This window comes from Pelophylax lessonae, assembly GCF_965119305.1.
Source record: "Pelophylax lessonae genome assembly, chromosome: 12".
Classification (NCBI taxonomy): Eukaryota; Metazoa; Chordata; class Amphibia; order Anura; family Ranidae; genus Pelophylax; species Pelophylax lessonae.
In genome coordinates this window covers 172,467,309-172,487,682 of record NC_138779.1, presented here as the reverse complement: position 1 = coordinate 172,487,682, position 20,374 = coordinate 172,467,309, and the positions used below count along the sequence as shown (strand labels likewise).

The following is a 20,374-nucleotide window of genomic DNA, read 5'->3' as shown; positions in this document are numbered from 1 at the left end:
CATGGGGAGTTTGAATGAGGCTCACACTAATAATAAGTAAAAATAATAATAAATTATACATTTATTGCATAATACTGATATGAATAAAAATATCAGATAATCCGATGGGTAATAAAAACAGGTAATTGAGCTGTACTGTATTATAATCGATGGCCAACATGATTAATCACAAAACAATGTGTACACGTATGAGTAAATAGCATTGCAAAAAAATAAATGGGGTAACAGAGAAACATTATGTTAACTTCATGTACAAGGGATATAGTTGTTTAATATACTGCCATCTTGTGGTCATTTCGGTTACTGCATCTTTTTCAGTATTCCCTCCTATTCTATGATGTATTTCCCCTTCCTGTCTAGTTTGGTTGAATTTCCCTTTCCTGTTCAGTTTGTGTGGAGGTGAAATAAAGGACGGAGTGCAGAACCACGTCGTGTCTGTGGATTAATTTACACATTACATTACATGTCTAGGTATCCTATAACTCTACACGTTTAGTACATTAGTCTCCACTTCTTCAGGAGTAGATGCAGAAAATTAAGTTTGGAAAAATGAAAGGAAAAAGACCAAAATAATATAGTATATGTGAATAAATCCCTGAAGGAAAATGGTACAAGGGCTGGAGCCCTGGTACTTACATGTCAGCTAAATTTAAAAGGGAAAAAAAGGGAGTCTGGCAGCCCTGTGGGTGGGGGGCACCCTAGGGAGAATTCGCCTCAGGGGACTGAGGCAGCGGGATTCGACCAAAAACCAACAGAGAAGGGCTGAAGGAAGAGGGGCGAACTGGGCCGACGTGTCCAGAGGGATCCATAAGCACTGTGCAAGGGTAAGCCAGCAGTAGTCTGTGTAAGATCCATAAGTGACTATATAAATGAAATGGATATTACCAATGAAAAGAGTAGTAGGTGAATAGGCCAGAACAAGACTGAACCCAAGAGACAATACTTAACTGGTGGAGAAAAAAGTGCCAAAAAAACGAAGGTAAGATAAGCATGGGAAAATGGACATGTATTGACCAGGTAAGTCAGAAAATAAGTTACAAAAAAGTCCCCAAGTGACTTACAAGTTGTAATCCTTTGTGTGAGTGAAAAGTTTGGCATGTCCACCGGTGTGGGGAACAGAAAGACATGAAGAGCTCATGCCGCACCAACCACATTCCTGCTCAGAGGTAGACGTCAGGCCCACCGCCAACGCCATGTCACACCAAATGATGAGGGGCCTAGGGAGGAATAGCGCTCAGTGCTGGTCGGCACAAGTACCGGAAACCAGAGGGAGTGTCATCCACCCGGCCCCACCTATGGCGTCAGGTGGAAAACAACCGCTACAACGCCAGAACGTGTGATGTCATGCGTCGGGCGTGGAGACTCATCTACTACTCTATTCATTGGTAATATCCATTTCATTTATATAGTCACTTATGGATCTTTCACAGATTACTGCTGGCTTACCCTTGCACAGTGCTTATGGACCCCGCTGACTTTTCCCTTTTAAATTTAGCTGACATGCAAGTACCAGGGCTCCAGCCCGGATTTATTCACATATACTATATTATTTTGGTTTTTTTCCTCTCATTTTTCCAAACTTAATTTTCTGCATCTACTCCTGAAGAAGTGAAAACTCCTAAACATGTTGAGTTATAGGATGCCTAGACATATTTGTAATGTTTCTCTGTTACCCCATTTATTTTTTTTGCAATGATATTCACTCATACGTGTATACACATTGTTTTGTGATAATCATGTTGACCATCGATAATACAGCTCAATTAACGTTTTTTTACCTGTCTGATATTGGTATTCATATCAGTATTTTGCAATACATTTATAATTTATTATTTTCACTTATTTGTATATTGTAACCAATGTTTCTCTTATTGTATATTATTGGAATGGAGGCTCATCACGTATGGTGCCACAGACCAAAATTTTTTCTGGTCCTGTCCAACACAGACATCATGCATCCTAGGAAACGCATTGTACAGTCTTGGCTCCTAACTTTTTAGCTGGCTCCTAGATTCATGCAAATTTGTCAAGCCCTGTGGTAACCTAGTCACTGCAGGACAAAAAAAAGGTTTTGTAGGGGTCCTCAGGAGAAACCACAGCAGACAGCCTGGAACACACTACTCTGCATACCCGTATGTATGGAATAGGGTGAGGGGTCTGCCACAAAATGGCTAACAGACAGGTTACGATTATGAAGCGTTTTTCTTTACAGGGTCCTTTTTTTTTCTTTTTTTAACCAGTTACCGACCACCCGCCGATTTACGTCGGTCCTTTGATGCTAAATACCGGGGTTATGGCAGCAGATAAATGCCATAACCCCAGGATTTTTAAAAACTTGGCGGACCGGAGCGACAAATGTCGTTGCCTAGCAACCAGCTTAAAGAGACGATTTTTTTTTAGTGTACTTGTGAGATCTGAGGACTTTTTGACCCCAGATCTCACAATAAAGAGGTCCTGTCATGGCTATTTCTATTACAAGGAATGTTTACATTCCTTGTAATAGGAATAAAAATTAACATTTTTTTTTTACTGTAAAAATCAAAAATAATAAATAGAAAAAAAAAATTAAAGCGCCCTGTCCCCGTTAGCACCCGCGCAGAAGCGAACACATACCGAAGCCCCGCCCACATATGTAAACGGTGTTCAAATCACACATGTGAGGTATCGCCGCGATCGTTAGAGCGAGAGCAATCATTTGAGCTCTAGACCTCCTCTGTAACTCTAAGCTGGTAGCCTGTAGAATTTTTTAAAATGTCGCCTATGGGATTTTTAAGTACCAAACGTTGTTGCCATTCTGCGAGCGTGTGAAATTTTGAAGCATGACATGTTGGGGATCTATTTACTCGGCGTAACATTATCTTTCACATTATAGAAAAAAATTGGGCTAACTTTACTGCTTTTTTATTTTTTTATTCAAAAAAGGGATTTTTTTTCCAAAAAAATTGCATTTGGAAGACGGCTGCGCAAATACGGTGTGATAAAAAAATATTGCAACGATCTCCATTTTATTCTCTAGGATCTCTGATAAAAAAAATAAAATAAAAAAAAAAAAAAAAAAAAAAAATTGGCCTTCAAGAAATATAAATCAGAGGGCACAGTATCGGCCTTCCAGCAATACAAGGAGGAAAATAAGAAGTGTAAACACGAAATCAAGATGGCTAAAATCAACTTTGAGAGACAAATAGCGGAGGATAGTAAAAAAAACCCAAAGAAATTCTTTAAATATATCAACAGCAAAAAAACTAGGGCAGAGCATATTGCACACATAATTAACGATGATGGGAGGATGGTTACAGAGGACACTGAAAAAGCAACCGTGCTGAATTCTTTTTTCTCGTCAGTCTTTACGCAGGAAAAGGAAGGGTACACTGACCATGACTGTATGGTTAGTAGTAATACACAGGACTTGCCACTATGGCTAACAGAGGGGGAAATCAGGGAAAGACTGGATAAACTTAACACAAACAAATCACCAGGCCCGGATGGCGTACATCCGAGAGTGCTCAAGGAACTCAGTATGGTTATATCTAGACCACTGTTCCTGATCTTTGCTGACAGTATTAGGACAGGAGATGTACCAGGGGATTGGAGGAAGGCTAACGTGATTCCGATATTCAAAAAGGGCCAGAGACATATCCCGGGAAATTATAGGCCTGTCAGTCTGACATCAATAATATGTAAACTTTTGGAGGGGATGATAAGGGACTATATCGTAGAGTATGCTAAAGACAACAACATCATCAGTAGTAACCAGCACGGGTTTACAAATGGGCGTTCTTGTCAAACCAATCTCTTAGCATTCTACGAGGAAGTGAGCTGTGAGCTAGATAGGGGGAGACCAGTGGATGTGGTGTACTTGGATTTCGCTAAGGCGTTTGATACAGTTCCCCACAAGCGCTTAATTTATAAAATAAGGTCTGCAGGTATCGACAGCAGGGTTTGCTCTTGGATACGGAATTGGCTAAAAGGCCGTGTCCAAAGGGTAGTAATAAACAGCGCATACTCAGACTGGTCTGAGGTAGTAAGCGGGGTGCCCCAGGGCTCAGTCCTGGGACCAACCTTGTTCAATTTATTCATAAACAGCATTGAGGAAGGGATCAGTAGTTCGTTATCAGTTTTTGCAGATGACACAAAATTGGCCAGGGCAATAACTGCACAGCATGAAGCAGATATCCTACAGAATGACCTGGACAAAATTACGGAGTGGGCAACGACATGGCAAATGAGGTTTAATGTGGAGAAGTGTAAGGTTTTGCACTTGGGGACCAAAAACATAAAAACACAATACACGTTAGGAGGGGAACCCTTGGGGGAATCAAAAATGGAGAAAGATTTGGGAGTCTTAGTTGATGATAGATTAGGCAACAGCATGCAATGCCAAGCGGCAGCTTCCAAAGCCAACAGAATATTAGCATGCATAAAGAAAGGGATGTATTCCAGAGATAAGACTATAATCCTTCCACTTTATAAAACTCTGGTCCGACCGCATCTGGAGTATTCTGTCCAGTTCTGGTCGCCAGTCCTCAGGAGGGATGTGTTGGAGCTGGAGAAAGTCCAGAGAAGGGCAACTAAACTGATTAGGGGGTTGGAGGACCTTACCTATGAAGAGCGGCTGCAATCGCTCGATTTATTTTCCCTGGAGAAAAGACGTCTGAGAGGGGACATGATAGCAATTTATAAATATCTTAATGGGGATCTCAGCTTAGAAGAAAAGCTGTTCATTCGAAGGAATTGCATGAGGACTCGAGGACATACAATGCGATTAGAGGAGAAGCGTTTTAACCTCAGGCAACGTGGGGGGTTCTTTACTGTTAGGGCTACAAGATTGTGGAATTGTCTACCACAAGAGGTGGTTTCTGCGGGTAGTATGGTGACTTTCAAAAGACTCTTAGACTTACATCTCAAGGATCAGGAGATTGAGGGCTATGTTAGATGATTACAGTCACACACACCTACACAGGTTGAACTGGATGGACTATTGTCTTTATTCAACCTCGCCTACTATGTAACTATGTAATAAATAAATAAATAAATAAATGTTTGGGGGTTCGAAATAGTTTTCTACCAAAAAAATGATTTTAGCTTGTAAACACCAAGTGTCAAAAATAGGCTTGGTCTTAAAGTGGTTAATAAGATCTTACACGGTGTCCTTATGTTGAAGCACTTAAATTCTGTCAGTTCCATATAAAAAGGAGATAAACAAGCATACTCAAGTACATGACCATAGGTGAATCTTACTGGATGCTGTCCAGCCACTGAACAAATTCATAAGCACTGCTGGTGGGGGCGTGACACTGAACATAAGATTCCGGAGCACAGTCTACAGTATTGAAGACCACAAGGCTATACTGCGTTCCACCATACTGCAAAACAAAGCATTAACAGTGAATTCAGATATAGACAGTCTGCATATTTAGGTCTCTTCTAATTAGCAATATTCAACTTACATCACCTCCAAAATCAGTTTCTGCTGGAGGACCACCATTGAAATACCTAAAGAAAAAAAAGTTGGAAAAGAAACTTAGGATCACTGAAGCTGTACTGACTATTTCGAAGGAAACTCTAGTTATGTAAGTAAAAAAACTAAATCTCCTCCAAGTCAGCTAGTTCAAGAATACATTTTCCATGAGTTTTTATTAACCAGTGTTCAAAGAAATTGAAGTAAAGACCATTAACATCCTTTATAACTAGAAAGCATAATATGTCCTCTGGTGCACCAAAAGTCACACTACTTAACATTGGGAGACATGCAACAAAACACTTTACAATCTTCAGGTCCAGGTGGTTATTGTAACCATTCAGCTTCATGACTCCACTTTTAAAGGGCATCTGACTTTTTATACCCCTTCATATTAACCTGTGATTCTTGCACGCATATGCATTTACAGATCTTTAGAGGCAGCAGCGTTTTGGGCCGAAAAAAAAAAAACCTAGAACTAGCATGTTACAGAGAAGAGCTTTTTGGCAGAAAAACACCACCTGACATACCTAAAAACATTATTTTGGCCAATTAAATGAATGCACATTCAATCACATTTACAAATGGGCTTCAGGTGCATTTTTATTGCAGCAAGGCCTTTACATGTGGGTCTACAAGTTAAATAAAAATATACAGCGGGTAAAATAAGTACTGAACGTGTCAACTTTTTTCTAGGTAAAAAGGTATAGATATAGGTGCTATTGATATGAAATGTTCACCACGTCAGTAAATCTATACATACAAAAAAAACAAAACAAATAAGTTCAGAAATGAAAGCGGTAGTATACTCCGCTTTTTAATTTTTGCCTACAGGTAAGCCTATAACAAGGCTTACCTGTAGGTAAAATTAATATCTTCTAAACCTGCACAGTTAAGGAGATATTCACCCTGCATGCAGCCGCTGACCAGCGGTGCATGCGGTCTGAAGATCCAGCGTATCTTGAAGGACCTTCAGAGCTCCTTGCCGGAAAGTGAACTCCCGCACGCATGCACGGGAGTGACGTCATCGCAGCTCCAGTCACTCACAGCGCCGGAGCCGCCGTACCCCAAAGAGACACAGAGGGAACATGTCAGGTCCCTCAGCGGTGTCGGGGCGACCGTGTGGGGGCTTCGTTCTAATGTAAGTATTTAGTAATATGCTAATATGCAATGCATACAAGCACATTATGCCATCGTCCAGCAGGGTTTTTTTTTATACACAGGGGATACAACCTTTAGGTTAAGTGTAATACAATGGAAAGACTCAAGGGGGAAAAAAAAAAAAAAGTATTGAACAGGAAGTAAGGGAGATGCAAAAAGGCATGGAAAGCCAAGACACCAGCTGAAATCTATCCGTAATTAGAAAGGAATCCTGACCTGGGTCAGTGCAATATAATAATCTGGAAGTGTAAAGCACATAATTTCACCATAATCAGGCCACGATTAGGTGCTCCTCACAAAATTTCTGACAGAGGAGTAAAAAGAATTATCAGAAGAGTTGTCCAAGAGCCGAAGATCACTTGTGGAGAGCTTCAGAAAGACCTGGAATTAGCAGGTACAATTGTTTTAAAGAAAACAAGTAATGCACTCTATTCTGACTCCAATTGTTGTAATAGGGGCTTATCCCTTGCTGAGACCTATTCCTGGCCTGTATAAGCAGATGCAATCACCGTGGACAATCGTTACCAGATAGCTGAACTCACCAGACACCGTTTCTTTTCATCCACGTAGGTTTTATTGCAAGCAGTAGGTATAGCAGACAACAAAATGTTGCAGGTGATTGAAGATGGTATCTACAGGTCAAAACATGGTAATGTGTTCGGGATGCGAGCAGATTGTACGAAGGCCTAGACCAGTGATGGCGAACCTTGGCACCCCAGATGTTTTGGAACTACATTTCCCATGATGCTCATTCACTCTGCAGTGTAGATGAGCATCATGGGAAATGTAGTTCCAAAACATCTGGGGTGCCAAGGTTCGCCATCACTGGCCTAGACAGATATGGCCATCTCTATCCCCACAAGCATAAAAAGCAGGAACAGAAAATACATCATCAATGGGAGGGGACACGAAGGAACACAGAAGGGAAAGACAGAAAGCAAGTGCAACATCTAAAACAACCACAAGATGGCAGTAAAAATCGATTATGACATTACCACAACTATGCATTTTATTATATTTTATATATTAAATAACATATATGTAAAATATATGTATAAAATGACGTATAATTTTATATATATATATAAAATAACATATTACATAACAGCACACTCCCCGTCTGGTATTGTAAATACCACTATGTTAATCATAACGGTAGTTATGCAAATGCGAATAAACAATGGTGCAATTTGCAGTCGTCTTGAAGACTTGAAAGACAAAAGAAAAAAACATGCATATATATGCAACAACAACAACTAGATAAGACATGAAGTGTCAAAGTCCAAGGTACATTCTTCTTTTGACAGAAACTGGATTCAACAAACCGAGGAGGGAAGTTAAGTCTCCAAAAGCCCAGAGTAGAACAAGTTCTGTAATGGGTAAAAGTCTTTACAGTTTGTCTGGCAACCTTCACCTCTACCTTACTTACCATACCATCATAGCTAGGCATGGTCCTTACAATGAGTCCCATGGGCCATTCAATTATTTCGGCTTGCTGGTCCTTGAGCATAACAAGATCTCCAACTTGCAGGTTAGGGTTCAGACGTTGCCATTTTCTGCGTCCTTGGAGAAGAGAAAGATACTCCATCTTCCAACGATTCCAGAAGCAGTTGGCAAGGTGTTGTACTCGCTTCCATTGCTCATGGCATAAGTTCCCCACTTTAAAGTCTCCAGGTGGAACAGGAACAGACCCAAGCTTCTGGGTAAGAAGATGATTGGGGACTCTGGATCTTTGTTAGGATCTAGAAGACTGAAAACTTCAGCTGAAGTTTCTTCTGTATGATCCAGAAGGAATTCAGGTCTTGTTAACCAAGAAGAATTTGCAGAGACACTTGCAGACATTGGTCTGGTGGCATGATCCGCAGGATTAAACTCTGATGGAGCATGATGCCATTGTTAAGGCCTTGAGGATTTTCAGATTCTTTATACATGGTTACTGATCTAAAACATAAAAGCTTTTTGTCTGATATATATATATATATATATATATATATATATATATATATATATATATATATATATATATATATATATATATATATATATATATATATATAGCCTAAAACAACCATGCTGTGTGTAGAATTTGATGTCATCTATCTGAATGTCTAGCTCACGCAGTATAAAATCTGCAACTTCTACGGCTAGCATAGACCCACAAAGTTTCAAGACTGGGAATTGTGTGTTCAGGATGAGGTGCTAACTTGGCTTTGCCAAACAGAAACCCTACATGGGTTTGATTATGAGTCTCTTACCTTGAGGTAGGCTACAGCTGCTATGGCCTCAGTGGATGAGCTAGTGAAGATATGAATCTCTTTTCTCTTACTTGCAGAAAGCGAAGTTGAAGTGTAGCAACGTGATCTGTCAATTCCATCTAAGGCATGTAGAGATCGTTTCCAGGACTTCCACTTTGAATATTTGTCTGCTGGTAGTGGAGCATCCCAATCTTGAATAGTCTCTGACAGCGGTCTTAATAGGGATTTACCTTGTATGGTGATGGGAGTCACAAATCCCAGTGGATCATATAGACTGTTCACCACTGACAGGACACCCCGTTTGGTGAATGGTCTGCAGTGTTGACTCAAAAGCCGTAATTGTCTTTTAATAAGTTCCACCATAAGCCCAGACTTCTCTGAACAGGAGGCATGTCCATTCTCAAATTTAAATCCTTAAATTCTGTAGCATGATCGCCAGGCTGAAAGGCTTTCATCACAGCAGCACTGTTTGAGGCAATCTTATGGAGTCTGAGGTTGGACTCAAAGCATACCTTGAGTCCTTTGGAGCAGGTCTGTGGCTTCTTCATCTGTGGGTAAGGATTTGAGTCCATGGTCCATGTAGAAGTCTCTCTTAACAAAAGTGTTGAGCATCTGCGCCATACTCCTTTTTACCATCAAGAGCAGTCCTTAATAGCCCATATGTTGCAATAGCAGGTGAGGAACAGTTTCCGAAGACATGTACTTTCATGCGGAATTCAATCACTTCATTTTTTTTATGTTGTCACGGTGCCACAGAAACCTTAGGAAGTTTATAGTCTTCTCTTACTATAAAGCAATGGAACATTTTTTTAATGTCAGCAGTTATGACAACTGGCTCTCTTCAGAACCTCATAAGTACTCCTACAAGGTTGTTGGTTAGGTTAGGACCAGTGAGGAGAACATCATTCAGGGATATGCCTTGATGCTTGGCACTAGAGTCAAACACTACCCCGATTTGCTTTGGTTTATGTGGATGATACACTCCAAAGAAAAGGCAGATACCAGCACTCATGTTCTAGAAGAGGTGGAGCTGGCTCAGCGTGATCATTGTCAAAGATCTTTTTCATAAAGGCAATGAAGTGGTCCTTAATTTCAGGCCTGTTCATTAGTGTTCGCTAAAGTGAGTTTAATCTGGATAAAGCTTGTTCACAATTGTTAGGAAGTCTAACTCTTGCAGCATGAAGTAATGGTCCAACACAGCTGTTAGCGTCATCCTTAAAGAATTCACTGTCCATTATTGTAATGAACTCTCCATCTTTAATTAACAAGGCTATTCTGTGGTCTTCATGTGTAGTACAAAACACTGCTACCCAAGTGGTCATCACAAGGAATGGGAATAACATCAGATACCTGGATAATATCAAGCGGCTTCTCCTTTACTTCATAATGAGGAGGGCATTGTCTGAAGTGAGATGCACACCCATTTCTTAGTCTTAAAGAAGTTAATCTCAGATGGCATTCGCATTCTGTTCAAGCATACATCGCCCACTATTATCCAGCTTAGATCAAGAACTGGCTAAAAGGGAGTGTCCAAAGGGTGGTAATAAATAGCGCATACTCAGACTGGTCTGGGGTGGTAAGTGGGGTCCCCCAAGGCTCAGTCCTAGGACCAACCTGTTCAATTTATTCATAAACAGCATTGAGGACGGGATCAGTAGTTCTATATCAGTTTTTGCAGAGGACACAAAATTGGGCAGGGCAATAACTGCACAGCATGAGGCAGATAACCTACAGAATCACCTGAACAAAATAACAGAGTGGGCAACGACATGGCAAATGAGGTTTAATGTGGAGAAGTGTAAGGTTTTGCACTTGGGGACTAAAAACATAAAAAGCACAATACACTTTAGGGGGGAACCTTTGGGGGAATCAAAAATGGAGAAAGATCTGGGAGTCTTGGTAAAGGATAGACTAGGCAATAGCATGCAATGTCAAGCGTCAGCTGCCAAAGCCGGCAGAATATTAGCATGCATAAAGAAAGGGATATATTCCAGAGATAAAACTATAATCCTACCACTTTATAAAACTCTGGTCCAACCGCATCTAGAGTATTCTGTCCAGTTCTGGTCGCCAATCCTCAAGAGGGATGTGTTGGAGCTGGAGAGAGTCCAGAGAAGGGCAAGTAAACTAATTAGAGGATTGGAGGACCTTAACTATGAAGTGTGGTTACAATCGCTTAATTTATTCTCCCTGGAGAAGAGACGCCCAAGAGGGGACATGATGGCAATTTATAAATACCTCAATGGTGATTTCAGCATAGACAAAAAGCTATTAAGTCCAAAGGATTGCATGAGGACTCGAGGACATACAATGCGATTAGAGGAGAAGCGTTAACCTCAGGGAACGCAGGGGGTTCTTTACTGTTAGGGCTACAAGATTATGGAATTCTCTACCACAAGAGGTAGTTTCTGCGGGGAGTATGGCTACTTTTAAAAGACTCTTGGACGTACATCTCAAGGATCAGAACATTAAGGGGCATGAGAGATGATTACGGCCACGCGCGCCTACACAGGTTGAACTGGATGGACTATTGTCTTTATTCAACCTCAACTACTACGTAACTATGCAAGTCTTCGTGCATATGGGGCGTCCTTAGATCCATTGCACTGCTACTCTTATGTACTCTGAGAATGTCTATTCCCAGCAAAACGAAGATTTCAGCATCCACTTTCACTGGAGGAATCTCGGTAACCAGGTGCCTTAATTGTGGGTGGTGATGAGCAGCAGCTGGAGCAGGAATCTCTTCCCTGTTGTCTGGTTACACTCAACTACTGTTGGCAAGAGTATGCCCTTCTTTGCCTTGATATGGGAGACCATGAACCCATCGGCTCTTCTGCCAGAGCTTTCTACACCACAAGAACAAGTGTTGAGAGTATATGGTGTTGCATGTCCCTTTATGCCAAGGATCTCAAAGAATTTAGGTTTAACCAGGGATCTGTTGCTCTGCTCATCTATTATGGCATACACCCTGGTAGCTTTCTCAGGTTGATCTTTTGGATATATTTTGACTAGACATACCTTGGCACAAGATTTGTGGCTTAATTCTTCTCCGCAGACTTCAGTACATGAAGATGAAACATTTGTTGTGGCTGGAGCATGGCTTTGCTGCTCCCCGCCATGATTTGAAGCAGGGTTCAATGTAGATTGCTGCTGTGGATTGTCTGGGAGTTGTGCAGGATGCATAGCTGTCACGTTTTTGTCACTCCTGCAGTCCGTGCACTTTATGCCAACTTTACAATCTTTAGCAAATTGGTCATAGGAAGCACAGCACCTATAGCATATTCGAAGTTTCTGGAGAATCTCCCTGCGTTCTTGGTCAGACTTAGCCCTAAGCCCATAACATTTCTTAAGAGGGTGTGGTTTGTTGTGAATATTTGTACATTGATATAATATCCCCCCTCAATCCTCTCTTCTCCAGAGAGAATAAGTTCAGTGCTTGTAGTCTTTCCTCATAGCTGATGCCCTCCATTCCCCTAATTATTTTTGTTGCCCTTTTCTGGACTCTCCAGTTCCAGCACATCCTTCCTGAGGACCGGTGCCCAGAACTGGACAGCATACTCCAGATGTGGTCGGACCAGATTCTTGTAGAGTGGGAGAATAATCTCTTTAATTTCTGGAGTGAATCCCCTTTTTTATACATCCCAGTATTCTGTTGGCTTTGCTTGCAGCGGCTTGGCATTGCATGCCACTGAAAAGCCTGTTCGTCTACCAGTACCCCCAGGTCCTTTTCCATCCTAGACTCACCCAGAGGTTCCCCCCCTAGTGAGTAGCTTGCTTTCTGGTTTCTGGCACCCAGGTGCATTACTTTACATTTTTCAACATTAAATCTCATCTGCCATGTAGTTGCCCACCCCATAATTTTGTTCAGGTCCGCTTGTAAGGTTTCCACATCCTGCCCAGAGGATATTGGCCTGCTTAGTTTGGTATCATCCGCAAATACTGAGATTTTACTCGATATCCCCTCCTCTAGATCATTTATGAATAAATTAAACAGGATTGGCCCCAGGACAGAACCCTGGGGGACCCCGCTTTCCACACCCGCCCAATCTTGAGTACTCCCCATTAATCACCACCCTTTGAAACCTGCCGGGGAGCCAGTTCTCTATCCAGGTACTCACCTTATGGTCCATACCTACCTTCCTTAGTTTGAACAGTAAGCGTTTGTGGGGAACGGTGTCAAAGGCCTTTTCGAAGTCCAGGTACACCACATCCACAAGCTTACCTTTATCTAGGTGGCAGCTCACTTCATCATAGAAGGTTAATAGATTGGTTTGGCAAGAACGATTTTTCCTGAATCCATGCTGATTACTACTAATAAACCCATTTTCATTACTAAAGTCTTGTATGTGGTCCCTTAACATCCCCTCCAAAATCTTGCAGACTACTGATGTTAGGCTGACCGGCCTATAGTTACCCGGGATATATCTCGGCCCCTTTTTAAATATTGATACCACGTTGACTTTTTTCCAATCAGCTGGCACCATACCCGTCTGTAAACTATCCTTAAAGATCAAGAATAATGGTTTGGCAATCATCTGGCTGAGCTCTTTAAGAACCCTCGGATGCAAGCCCTCCGGTCCCGGTGATTTATTTATGTTAAGTTTCTCTAGTTTAGTTCTAAGTCTATCTTCTGTAGCCATGGCGGTATTTCCTGAGGTGTGTTGTTTAGTTTGGCCTTACAAGCTGGGTTAGTGTAGCCCCCCAATTCTTTTGTGAAGACTGAATAGAAAAAATTATTTAACACTACCGCCTTTTCCCTGTCCTCTGTGGCCAAAACTCCCTTATCGTCTTTTATGGGGCCAATGTGTTCTGGCCTCGCTTTTTTACTGTTTATAGACTTAAAGAATTTCTTGGAGTTCTTTTTACTCTCTTCCGCTATATGTCTCTCATGTTCTATTTTAGCCTTCCTGATTTCGTCTTTACATTTCTTATTACACTCTTTGTAATACTTGAATGCTGCCAATGACCCCTTTCCTTTAGCATTAATATGCATTTTTATGTTGGAGTTTAGCCACCCAGGGTTTAGTTTTGCTCTTTTAAATTTATTTCCCTTTGGAATACACTGGTCAATCCCTTTGTTAAGTATGCTTTTGAAGCACTCCCATTTTTCCTCTGTGTTCTTTGTTCCAATGGTTCTATCCCATTTGATATTTTCTAGCAGAGAGCGCAGGTTTGGGAAATTGGCTCTTTTGAAATTCAGTGTCCTTATATTGCCCTTGTGTTTACTATTACTCTAATTAATACTGAAACCAATTGACCTATGGTCACTGTTTCCTAAGTTGTCCCGTATTGTTTGTCGGTGCATTCACCATCTGTCCCATGAAATTGTCCTGCAAAACATTTAGGAACTGAGCCTTGGCTGAATGCGCGGTTCCTTCTGACCAGTCTATATCTGGATAATTAAAGTCCCCCATTACAATGACATTTCCCGTCCATGCTGCAAATCGTATCTGTAAAAGGAGGTCCGCCTCCCCCTCCTCCCTCTGGTTGGGGGGCCTATAGCATACGCCCAATATTACCTTCCCCACAGTGCATTCCCTTTGAAGTTCTACCCATAGGGATTCTGCCTCGTCCATAGCTCCATTATTAATATCATCCCCCATATTTACCTGTATACTGTTCTTAATATACAGACATACCCCTCCCCCTTTTTTACCTTCTCTATCTCTGCGATAAAAGGCAATACCCCTGAATGGTCGCCATCCAGTCATGAGAGCTGTCAAACCAAGTCTCAGTTAACCCCACAAAATCGAAGATTCACAGCGTGACCACACTCTGTCTAATTACAGTCGGTCACAAATGTTAACAAACCACGGTAACTCCTTGTTACCGGGTTCTCCTCCTCACACACGTATCCAGCCCGAAGAGGAGATTGCAGTGACAATTACCATTTTCAGTATAAAGCACAGTCCCCAGATTGGCCTAGTAATAAAAAGTACCTGTCTGCCTTCCCATCAGAGTACCCGAGTAGCTGTCTGCCTTCCCATCAGAGTACCTATCTGCAGCCCAGAGTACCTGAGTACCTATCTGCCACCCATCAGAATACCTGTCTCTAGCCCATGCCTCAAAGAATATGCGTTGGGGTGTTTTCTTTCCAAAAGAGGGTCATTTTGTGGGAGTTTCTATAGTCCTGGTGCTCCAGGACCTTCAAAAGTGTAATAGGTAATTAAGAAGATGTGTAATTTATGCTCCTAAAAGACTGAAGGTGCACCTTGCATGTTGGGCCTCTGTATGTGGCTAGGCTGTAAAAAAAGTCTCACACGTGGTATCACCATACTCCGCACGAGTAGCAGAATGTAATTTGGGATGTCATTTTTGCTATGTACGTGCTAGGTGTTAGAAATATCTTATTTTTAAATATTTTAGGGTGTAATTGCAAGCATGCATATGCCATGTGAGAGAAAGAACTAATAATTTTGTACAAAAAAAAAAATGTACTTCATTTTTCCAAGAATTGTGGGAAAAATTAACACTTAAAAAAAAAAAAAAAAAAAAAACACACACCACGCCTCTTACTAAATACCTTTGACTGTTTACTTTCCAAAAAGGGGTAATATGAGGATTATATGTACTGTCCTGAAATTTCAGGGACTCAAGAAAGGAGATATGCTAACAGTATATCAGGTGTGATCAATTTTTAATGATTGGCACTGTAGCTTGTAGACTAACTTTCACACAGACTAATATCCACTAATTTGGATTAGTTTTACCAAAGATATGTAGCAGTATACATTTTGGCAAAAACGAATCAAGGGAATAGACAGACACCATAGGGAGGTCCGGCTAAGCCCTTGAAGGGGGGGGGGGGATTTAAATGTGCCTCTATAAGTCACAGAACTATGCATATGTTTACATCAGACATGGCAACACACATATGTTAAAAGAATAACAAATCTTTATTTGTACAAATGATAAAAACAGTAAGTACGTCGTTCTATCTATATAGATATGAAACATTAATATATAGTACAATGTTTAACAAGCATATCAAAAGATGGTTGGAACTACGCGTTTCGCATTATGCGCTTCATCAGGGTCCAGCAATGGAATGTATTTAGACAGAAATTCAATCTTTAGTAATCTAGAGGTACATAAAACATTTGTTATAAACATAATCATGTACACACACTATTTTTATTTATAATTTATTGCATTTAAACTCTAAATACCAAGCTGTTCACTTAACCTCAAGAACATTATAATTGTTCTAGAGAATCTAACACAGATTCACAGTGTATAATAGAAGATATATAAAAGACTTCTTTCAAATATGGCTAATGAGATATTTTACCTCTTCATCTTATGAGTTTATTGAGAAATTTAGAAAGAATCTGAAAGACTTTATTAAAAAACTCGAAAATTACGTCTAGACATTACAGCAGACAAATAAATTAAAAGAGGAAAAGAGAGAAAAAAAAAAACAAAAAAAAAAAAACACAACAGCATAACAAGGGAGAAGACATAGAAAAGACGGAGAAAGGAAGTGGGGGAAAGAAAAAAATAGGGGGGGAAAAAGGGGGGGGGGGAGGGGGGAGGGCAAAGGGAGGAGGTCATGTGGAGTATGAATTACCATGTAGTCCAAAGGGGGGGCGATGAGAGGGATAGGCTAATTCCACCGGATCAATAAATCCGGGAAAAAAGTCCATCCACATAGGAGGCATGGAGGGGATATAATACAATGATACATGTGAAACACCATATTTGCTTAAATAGATATGGGATATTCAGATATTGGGTTATCTTACCCTAGTTCAAAGGTCGCAGTAGATAGGATGAGTCGTACTTATATTAATTTAGAACTCAGCTGTGAAGGAGCCAATCGCCCCTGAAGTTAGCATAAAAAGAACAGAGAATAATACCCATTAATTCTCAATGTAAAAGTGGATTTCGCCAAAAGTGTGATAGTTATAGTACTTAGAGAGGCACTTACCGGAGGCTCTTTCTACAGAGATAATGCTAGTGATCATATGAGGATAATGGAAGCCTGCAGTGAGGTATAGATTAGAAAAAGGTTCCACACTGGTCATTAACACATATCCCAGTTTTATAGATCAAAAGTGAATAAAATGATGTATAAAAGAAAAAGATCCCCTTCAAAATTGGGGATAAATATGGTGCCAACAATATGAGGGTTGAATAAGGAAGAATCGTTGAGTGCTCACAGGCACTTGACTCCCACCCAGGATCTGAAATATATATGTTTAAAAAGGGGGATTAGTAAGTGGGAAAGCCTAAAAAGAAAAAGAAAGCCCTTTGATGCAAGGGACAGACTTACCAGACACAGCAGTTCAGAATATAATGTAGCCGTCTGCATGGAGACATGCTATTGAGAGCTGTCTAACATGGGGGCTATATATATACTACCTGTTGAACGTTCGGTCCCCTCCTCCTCCGGGTCTCCCGCCCCCCACATCCGCCCGCCAAAGCGTCCACGTGTGGACGCCACGGGAGGATGTTCCCGCAAACCGGAAGTGACCGTCACTTCCGGTTCCGGGACCGGAAGTGACGATCCGCCGTAGCCTAGTCTGCAATGAAAGTTAGTATGCAGGAGATTCAGATAGCAAACGTCCCAAGGCATACCAGATGGAAAACCACTAGGAACACAGCCAAAAACAAAAATGGCATGCATGAACAACATTTATATATAATTCGTCGATCACTATTTATCTAAACCTGAGATCCAATTTAAACAGAAGATAGACCAAATTCTTGATAAGTGTTCATGGATAGATGGTTTTCCAAAAGATGTCACCAGTAGTCATAAAAATGACCAAACAACATGGAGAGAGAGACTCCTAAAATATAAATATACAAAAAATAAATAATAAATTAAGAAAGGATTTTTTATATAAATTATTGGAAAAATAAAAAAAAAAAAAAAAAAATGCGGCAACCGACCTGCAGGACAATGGAACACGCGGTAGTCAGACCCACATGAAAACAAACAGAAGGGAGGGAAAAAAAAAAAAAATTAATAAATTAAAGTCGTTGTATAAGGATTTACCTCCCAAGTGTTCTATTTTACACTTATAAAGGTGTTAATCACCCAAAAAGGGAGCAAAGCTAAGATGTTCGTTGAGTTCTGGAAGGGTACATGCATTCAAAGAAAAAATCCAACGTGCTTCCCTTTGTAAAATTAAATTATCAAAGGGTCCCCCTCTAGGTCCAGGATGGATCCTATCTAGGGCGAAGAATTTAAATTTTGGACATTTATATCTATGCGTCTGGGCTATATGCCTAGCTATCGGACTTTCTAGATCGCCACCTCGTGTGTACGATACATGATCCTTGATTCTCTCCCAGAAATGTCGTTTAGTTTTGCCCACATAAAATGCGGGACATTCACATTTCCAAAGGTAAACAATGCCTATGGTTTGACATGTCACAAAATGCTTTAAAGTGAATGGACGCCCGTTTGGCAGAGTTTGTATATTTATATATTTGTAGAATTTATATAAAAAATCCTTTCTTAAATTTATTATTTATTATTTATTTTTTGTATATTTATATTTTAGGAGTCTATCTCTCCATGTTGTTTGGTCATTTTTATGACTACTGGTGACATCTTTTGGAAAACCATCTATCCATAAACACTTATCATGAATTTGGTCTATCTTCTGTTTAAATTGGATCTCAGGTTTAGATAAATAGTGATCGACGAATTATATATAAATGTTGTTCATGCATGCCATTTTTGTTTTTGGCTGTGTTCCTAGTGGTTTTCCATCTGGTATGCCTTGGGACGTTTGCTATCTGAATCTCCTGCATACTAACTTTCATTGCAGACTAGGCTACGGCGGATCGTCACTTCCGGTCCCGGAACCGGAAGTGACGGTCACTTCCGGTTTGCGGGAACATCCTCCCGCGGCGTCCACACGTGGACGCTTTGGTGGGTGGATGTGGGGGGCGGGAGACCCGGAGGAGGAGGGGACCGAACGTTCAACAGGTAGTATATATAGCCCCCATGTTAGACAGCACTCAATAGCATGTCTCCATGCAGACGGCTACATTATATTCTGAACTGCTGTGTCTGGTAAGTCTGTCCCTTGCATCAAAGGGCTTTCTTTTTCTTTTTAGGCTTTCCCACTTACTAATCCCCCTTTTTAAACATATATATTTCAGATCCTGGGTGGGAGTCAAGTGCCTGTGAGCACTCAACGATTCTTCCTTATTCAACCCTCATATTGTTGGCACCATATTTATCCCCAATTTTGAAGGGGATCTTTTTCTTTTATACATCATTTTATTCACTTTTGATCTATAAAACTGGGATATGTGTTAATGACCAGTGTGGAACCTTTTTCTAATCTATACCTCACTGCACGCTTCCATTATCCTCATATGATCACTAGCATTATCTCTGTAGAAAGAGCCTCCGGTAAGTGCCTCTCTAAGTACTATAACTATCACACTTTTGGCGAAATCCACTTTTACATTGAGAATTAATGGGTATTATTCTCTGTTCTTTTTATGCTAACTTCAGGGGCGATTGGCTCCTTCCCTCCTTCACAGCTGAGTTCTAAATTAATATAAGTACGACTCATCCTATCTACTGCGACCTTTGAACTAGGGTAAGATAACCCAATATCTGAATATCCCATATCTATTTAAGCAAATATGGTGTTTCACATGTATCATTGTATTATATCCCCTCCATGCCTCCTATGTGGATGGACTTTTTTCCCGGATTTATTGATCCGGTGGAATTAGCCTATCCCTCTCATCGCCCCCCCTTTGGACTACGTGGTAATTCATACTCCACATGACCTCCTCCCTTTCCCCTCCCCCCCCCCTTTTTCCCCCCCTATTTTTCTTTCCCCCACTTCCTTTCTCCGTCTTTTCTATGTCTTCTCCCTTGTTATGCTGTTGTGTTTTTTTTTCTCTCTTTTCCTCTTTTAATTTATTTGTCTGCTGTAATGTCTAGACGTAATTTTCGAGTTTTTAATAAAGTCTTTCAGATTCTTTCTAAATTTCTCAATAAACTCATAAGATGAAGAGGTAAAATATCTCATTAGCCATATTTGAAAGAAGTCTTTTATATATCTTCTATTATACACTGTGAATCTGTTTTAGATTCTCTAGAACAATTATAATGTTCTTGAGGTTAAGTGAACAGCTTGGTATTTAGAGTTTAAATGCAATAAATTATAAATAAAAATAGTGTATGTACATGATTATGTTTATAACAAATGTTTTATGTACCTCTAGATTACTAAAGATTGAATTTCTGTCTAAATACATTCCATTGCTGGACCCTGATGAAGCGCATAATGCGAAACGCGTAGTTCCAGCCATCTTTTAATATGCTTGTTAAACATTGTACTATATATTAATGTTTCATATCTATATAGATAGAACGACGTACTTACTGTTTTTATCATTTGTACAAATAAAGATTTGTTATTCTTTTAACATATGTGTGTTGCCATGTCTGATGTAAACATATGCATAGTTCTGTGTAGACATATGCCGGTTTTCGGTAATTCGATATATCGCGGTA

The 20,374-nt window shown here is 40.4% G+C and overlaps 1 protein-coding gene across 1 annotated transcript in view; it reads right to left on the bottom strand.

Annotated features, from left to right (window-relative positions):
* Positions 1 to 20,374, bottom strand: part of LOC309568693 (mediator of RNA polymerase II transcription subunit 25-like) — a 201,206-nt gene that overhangs the window by 162,030 nt on the left and 18,802 nt on the right. Inside the window, exons 2-3 of the mRNA XM_082274434.1 lie at positions 5,448 to 5,493; positions 5,239 to 5,363 (exon numbers count right to left, since the gene is read on the bottom strand). Coding sequence (XP_082130560.1) covers positions 5,239 to 5,363; positions 5,448 to 5,493 — 171 coding nt within the window. The remainder of the gene's footprint in view (positions 1 to 5,238; positions 5,364 to 5,447; positions 5,494 to 20,374) is intronic.